The sequence below is a fragment of the Microtus ochrogaster genome, chromosome 8, assembly GCF_000317375.1.
Source record: "Microtus ochrogaster isolate Prairie Vole_2 chromosome 8, MicOch1.0, whole genome shotgun sequence".
In the NCBI taxonomy this organism is placed as follows: domain Eukaryota; kingdom Metazoa; phylum Chordata; class Mammalia; order Rodentia; family Cricetidae; genus Microtus; species Microtus ochrogaster.
The window spans coordinates 67215876-67222991 of NC_022015.1; the positions used below are offsets into that span (position 1 = coordinate 67215876).

At 36.8% G+C, this 7116-nt stretch overlaps 1 protein-coding gene across 2 annotated transcripts in view; it reads left to right on the forward strand.

Annotated features, from left to right (window-relative positions):
- Positions 1-435: 435 nt before the first annotated feature.
- LOC101997548 (cytochrome P450 2C26-like) overlaps positions 436-7116 on the forward strand; it is a 24450-nt gene continuing 17769 nt past the window's right edge. For both annotated transcript variants that reach the window (XM_005352219.1, XM_026781452.1), the window contains exons 1-3: positions 436-603; positions 6311-6473; positions 6689-6838. In XM_005352219.1, coding sequence (XP_005352276.1) covers positions 436-603; positions 6311-6473; positions 6689-6838 — 481 coding nt within the window. The remainder of the gene's footprint in view (positions 604-6310; positions 6474-6688; positions 6839-7116) is intronic.

Genomic DNA, 7116 nt, shown 5'->3' on the forward strand with positions numbered 1-7116 from the left:
AATATAATATTTCTATTTATTTGCAGGTTGTATAAAATACTGAATTTCTGAAATATAGTAAGTTCTCAGGGACTCATTAACTTGAGAATCCTTAATTTTGCACTACTTTTCAACTTTTTATCATAAAATAGCTTCAATTTTTTTCTTTTCCAATTGCAGCTACATATAGGAAAAGCCTTTCACCCAAATTCTTGGAACCCAGCCCATGACAATTAAACCACAATCTATAGTATCTGCTTTGGTATAAATGACAGCAATAGAGTCAGTATTTTCTTTAATCACTATGTTGGAACAAGGTCCACTTGGAGGAGAGATTAAGTCTTGTCCCTGGTTGGTCTGTTTTGTATCAGAGACTCATGGGTGGAATAGCAGGCTTCATTACATAAGCTTTGTGTTGTAAGCACACACTCATGTCAGCAAGCAGAGAAGGCAGCGATGACTCTAGGTGTGCTTCTGGGGCTTGTTCTCTCATGTCTGTTTCTCCTTTCACTATGGAGGCAGAGCTCTGAGAGAAGAAAGCTTCCTCCTGGCCCCACTCCTCTCCCGATCATCGGAAATATTCTTCAGGTTGATCTTAAGGACATCAGCAAATCATTGAAGAATGTAAGTACATGTTTTGTTTTCCAAGTAGCATTTCAAGGGAAGTAAATGTCCCATTGTTTAAGTGAAGTATATGACTGTGGATATTCTATGTGGTACACAATTGTGAATTTGTCACCTACGCTTCATGTCCCAGCTGCGTTTTCATCACATCATTGTCAGAATCATAGAATGAGGAAATGTGATACGCTGGGCAAACATTAATGGGTGCCTAGTAGAATAGAAATGACAGTGTGGCAAAAGTCATAAATATTTTTTCCCTCCTTAAAACTTTTGGCTGCTGGCTGAAGGAGAAACAAAGGAAGCAATTAGACAGAGATTTCCTTCACATATCTTAGCCATGCATTGCACGTAGAACTGGAAAACAAATAAAACTTCTGCAAAGAATTTAACTTCTGTTTTGTCTCCAGGAAATTATGGATCTGAACTACATTAAAAAGTGATAGGAACTGGTAGTCATCCAGGGTCAAGTATTTGCTATTAGAATTCTTTTGAGTCTGAAAACACTGTTTTTTTGAAAACAAAAATGTGGCATGATGTCAGAACTTGTTTCTGGGAAATGCTACACCTTCTAGAGATCTTTTCCTTGTAATGCACGCAGATGGCAATGTAACCTGTGTGATGAACACATATTCACCTCACTTTAAAATACAGAATATTATAGCTAAGGCTGGAGGTCCTGATTTAGAACCTCTATAAAGAGAACTTTTAGATTATGTTGAGGCAATCACCTGGGCATTAGTTTCAAGGTGAGTAAAATCAGATAATAAATTGTTATTAATTAATTTTTTAATGCCCAAATATGAAATACAGAATAGACAAGTGTTTGAATTTGTGATTTCTACAATTTGATATTTGGGTCATTGTTGTAAGGAAGGCTGCTTGTTTGTTTCCCAGCTGTTTAGCAGCTCAGTAACAAAATAATAACACAGAAACCATATTATTTGCAATACTCTTTGGCCAATAGCTTAAGCACATATCTTGCTAACTCTTATATCCTAGACTAACCCATATCCATTAATCTGTGTATGACCACAAGGTTGTGGCTTACCAGGTAAAGTTCCAGCATCTGTCTCTGGCAGGGCTACATGACTTCTCTCTAACTCCACTTTTTTCCTCCCAGCATTCCAGTTCAGTTTTCACCACCTATCTCTGTTCCACCCAATCAGGCCAAGTTGGTTTTCTTTATTCATTAATGGTACTCACAACATACAGCAGGGGAATTCTGCATCACTTTCCTTTTTCTGTTTAAATATAAAAGGAAGGTCTTAAATTTAGCATAGTAAAATTACATATAACAAAACAGGCATTAAGTAAAAATTATAGTTACAATATTTATATCTACTTCATCTTTTATCATAACTAGGGAAAACCATAATTATAATTATACATTCTTCAATCCATCAAAGACTCCAGAAGGATATAATATTATCTAAGTGAACATGAAGTGCATTGTAAGCAACTTTCAAAACTCTAGAATTGACAGAGACATCTCATTGCCTGGACAGTCACCCAAAATTCTTTTGTATTGTTGGGACACCCATCTTCAGCCTACTGGCCCATAATATCTAGAAGACTTTTCCACAAAGCAGGAATTTCAAAGACAGTTCTGCCTATATTAGCACTTCTCAGTCACTTTCTTCTGTGTCCTGCAGAAAGTCTGGCAGACTCTTTCGTGAAGCAGGAACCCTGAAGGACTGTCTCATTTTTATGCAAGTTCAGCAGTCATTTCTTTGTTGGTTCTGCATATCCAGTTTATACAGCATAGCATTAAGTAGTACAGGCAAGAACAGTTTCTTGCCCAAATGTCTAGCAAACTCTATAAGGAGCCTCTGAGCCCATCTCTCTCTTGAAATAGATTCATGCTGCCAGAAGTATATGTGTCTCATTGTCATGAAAAGTTCTTAAAACAGTTTAGATGTCATATTTTGAAGGTCTCTGAAAGATTTGAAGAATACTTATCTAACTGAAATATATATATATATATATATTTGGAAAACCTAAGTAACATAACTACACATTTGACCCAAATTTTGAAGATAAGATACCTTTAAGGTGTATATGTTGGTCACTTAGCTACCTCATAGTCAAAAAATTAAAAGAAAACACAATAATATACACAATCCAGACTTTTTGTGTGTTTTCTATCTTTATGTGGCTTATTTTTCTTTACACTTTTAATCTATTGCTGTCTGTACCCTATCTCCTTAAAGACTTTACATTTTAATTTTAAAACCATTTTCTTCTTTTTATAACTATCTATATTCTTTTTCTTTTCTCTTCCAAGCCTATATACATTTATCCAACACTGTGGCCCATTTTGAGGCTTTTTTTTTTTAAAAATCTGAATCTGTCTTTATTGTGTATCTGTAGTTATTTTCTACTCAGGAGCTCTTCTTAAAATGCTAAGCTGCAGCATTGCTAGGGCAAATATGGCAGTGCCTGCTTGCTCCACCCAGTTGGTCATGGTGGAAGTCTGTTATTTGCCTCTGAGACTACTGAGTGGGAGCTATACTCACCACCTCAGTTCTGATAACCAGTTGGCCCATGCTGCCCACAAAATCCATTTAAATACTTGGTCTTCTGAAAGAGCCAGAGTTCGTACTCACAGGACAGCCCAGGAAGCTGATATTTCAAAACCATGTGGCTGTTTTTCTTCTATTGCTGAATTAGGAAAACCTCTCTTAAGGGAGCTACATCACGCCACCAGTCAAAAAAAAATGCTGCTAAATTTTGTTTTTCTGTGTCTAGAATCCCTTTCACGTTTTAAGTAGATTTTAGTTGGCTACATTGGTGCTAATTTGTAGTAGGAGGTTACTTGTTGGTTCCCATAATTAACTGATTTTTATTATTCTGTGTATTGCCACAATGCTGTGGCTTACCAGGTAAGGTTCTGGCATCTTCCTCCTTTGGCTATTACATGGCATCTCTCTGACTACACTCTCTGTAGCTGTTCTGACTTTCCACCTGGCTTTATTCTGCCCTGCCATTGGCAGAAGCAGCCTATTTATTAACCAATGATAATAAAACATATTCACAGGATACAGAGGGGAACCTCACATCAAATATATAGATTTAGTAGTTAACTGAAACCTGTTTACCAATTGGGTGGGCAATTAAAGAACATTCATAAATAAAAATTATTACTATTTCCCAATATTTACCTATAATATTCAAATATTAAACCAATGTGTGGTATAAACTATAAAATTATCATGATAATATCGGTAATAATTGAGTAAATTGCTGAATGGTGATGGTACATGTCTTTAATTCCAGCACCTGGGAGGCAGAGGCAGGCAGATATCTGAGTTTGAGACCATCCTGGTCTACAAAGTGAGTTCCTGGAGAGCCAGAGCTACACAGGAAAACCCTGTCTTGGAAAACAAAATCAAAATAATTGACCATACTGTAGAGAGAGACACTGAAAGCTTTCCCTACATTTCTTCCTCCCTCCATCCCTCCATTCTTCCCTCTTCCCTCTCTGTCATCTGAAGAAGAGTTCACATTTAATTTTTTCCTTGTGAATTAAATTGTTTCCTATTTACAAAGAACATCATAATATTTGTATTCCTACTAAAGGCAAATATGGACTTACTTTCAACAAGATACTTAATTACTAATCATATAGAATTATTTAAAAAAACCTTATTCCTCTCTTATACAATACATCTTGACCACAGTTTCCCCTCCCTCTACTTCTCACACTTCTTCCCCACTGTAGCTCTTTCCCATATCCACTTCCTTTTCATTTGTCTTCAGAAAACGGAAGGTCTCCTGGAGACAACAACCAAAGATGCCAAAACAAGATATAATAAGACAAGGCAAAAGCCCTAATATGCAGGCCTCACAAGTCAATCTAGTAGCAGGTAAAGAGTCCCAAGAACAGTCAAAAGAGTCAGGTACACACCTGCTACCACTGTTACAATTGCCAAAACATTACCAAGCTAACAGTCATACACAGAAGACCTGGAACAGATTCATGCAGGGCCACATGCTGTAGCAAACATTTCTCTATATTGCCAGACCCCAAATCATGAAACAGAGACTTATTATTAATTACAATAGCTCAATTGTAGCTTAGGCTTTTTTTTTAGCTTGCTCTTGTAACTTGAATTAACCCATTTCTATTAATCTATGTGCTGCTGCATGGCTTGTAGCTTTTACCTCTACTTTTGTATATCCTATTTCCTCTTTGTCTAGCTGGTGACTCCTTCTTTCTTCTTCCCAGAGCTCTCTCTGTCTTGAAGTCTCACCCATACCTCCTGACTAGCTATTGACCATGTAGTCTTTCTTGTTTTTTTCCTTATGAAATGAAGAATTGTATTGCCAATGTCTGTATAGAATTGTATTGGGATTTTGATGGGGATCGCATTGTATCTGTAGATTACTTTTGTTAGGATGGCAGTTTTTACTGTTAATCTTACTGATCCGTGAGCATGGGACATCTTTTGTCTTCTGATATATCTTCTTCAATTTTTTTCTTCAAAGACATGGTAGTTTTATCATACAAATTCTCCAGTTGCTTGGTTGAAGGTTCAGCAAGATATTTTATATTATTTGAGGTTATTGTGAAAGATGTTGTTTCCCTGAATTTTTTTCAGCTTTTTTTCCCTCATCATTTGTTACTGATACTTTTGAGTTAATATTGTATCCAGTCACTTTGCTGAAGGTGTTTATTAGCTCTAGGTGTTCCCTAGTGGAATTCTTAAAGTCATGTATGTATGCTATTATATCACCTGTAAATAATAGTATTTTGACATCTTCCTTTCCAGTTTATATCCCCTTGATATCCTTTAGTTTTCTTATTGCTTTAGCTAGAACTCAAATACTTTACTGAATAGATATGGAGAGAGTGTGCAGTCTTATCTTGTTCCTGATATTGGTAAAATTGCTTTGAGATTCTCTCCATTTAATTTGATGTTGGATACAGGCTTGCTGTAAATTGTCTTTATTATGCTAAAGTATGTTCTTTATATCCATAACCTCTCCAGTGGTTTTTTTTTTTTTTTGTATTTTGAGGGGGTGTTGGATTTAGTAAAGGCTTTTTTATTGCAATCTGTAGAGATAATCATGTGTTTTTTCTTTAAGTTTTATTCATATGGTAGATATTATATTGACAGATTTTTGTATGTTTAACCATCCTTGCTTCTCTGGGATGAAACCTACTTGGTCATGATGAATGATCGTTTTGATCTGTTCTTGGATTCAGTTTACCAGTAATTTATTGAGTATTTTTCATTTGTGTTGAAAAGGGAAATTGGTTTGTAATTCTCTCTTTTTTTGTTGAGTTTATTTGTTTTGGGCACCAGGGTAACTATGGCCTCATAAAATGAATTTGGCAATATGCCTTTTGTTTCTACTTTGTAGAATAATTTGAGGAATGTTGGTGTTAACTCTTATGTGAAAGTCTGGTAGAATTCTGCACTGAAAGCAGGTGTTGTCTGTGGATAAGTTAGGCTGTGAGCTATAGCAAAGAGGGAGGGAGAGAAGGATAAGGTAGGATGGTCTGTGGGATCCACAGGAGGCATGGATGAGGGAAAATGAACAGCAGCTGGTATGCTGTTTCAGTGCTAAGGGCAAATACAAGAACTGTTTCTGGAATAGCAGAAAGAGTGAGGAAGGTCTGTGTGCAGCCTCCAGGTAGCCATTTGGTAGTCAAACACTAACATCTTTTTGCTCCATTTTTAATTACTTTTTTATTTTCCAGTTTTCAAAAGTCTATGGTTCCGTGTTCACTCTATATTTGGGCAGGAAGCCTACTGTGGTGTTGCATGGATATAAAGCTTTAAAGGAAGCCTTCATTGATCTTGGGGATGAGTTTGCTGGAAGAGGAAACTTTCCAGTGGCTGAAAAGATTGGTAAAGGTCATGGTAAGTGCCCATGTGCCTACAAGTTCATGCATCTATCTCTCCATACACCTATGTGTTCATGCATGTGTGTTGGGCTGTGGTCACAGGGAATTTGAGGATGGAATGTAATCTTGAAAACTTGTTCAGAACCGACTTGGCTTTCTGTTTGGCAGTCACCCATCAGCCCCACTTCCCTATTTGGGAATCTTCCTACTCATTTCTGTTTTTTCTTTTAGGCATAGTTTTTAGTAATGGGAGAACCTGGAAGGAGATGAGGCGCTTCTCACTCATGACTCTACGGAACTTTGGAATGGGGAAGAGGAGCATTGAGGACCGTGTTCAAGAGGAAGCTCGCTGTCTTGTGGAGGAATTGAGGAAATCCAATGGTGAGGGTTACTCATCTTAGACTTCTGTCTTGTTTTTCTGTCTTTGAGAAGTTTTGAGGGTGGCTAGAGCTTTCATTCTGTGTTCTGGCTCTGTTTTCATATGGAAAGTGTGACTTGCAGTAAAAAATTTAGGAGAGCTTTTATATCTGTGGTTTTTGTTTTGTGAAGGGATTCTGTCTGTTGTAGCGGATCTAAGTCATCATTTACTTTAGATAGTTTTTACCTGTTTTTTTTTTAATTTTTATTGAAAAAAAATTTCTGCCTCCTCCCAGCCTCCC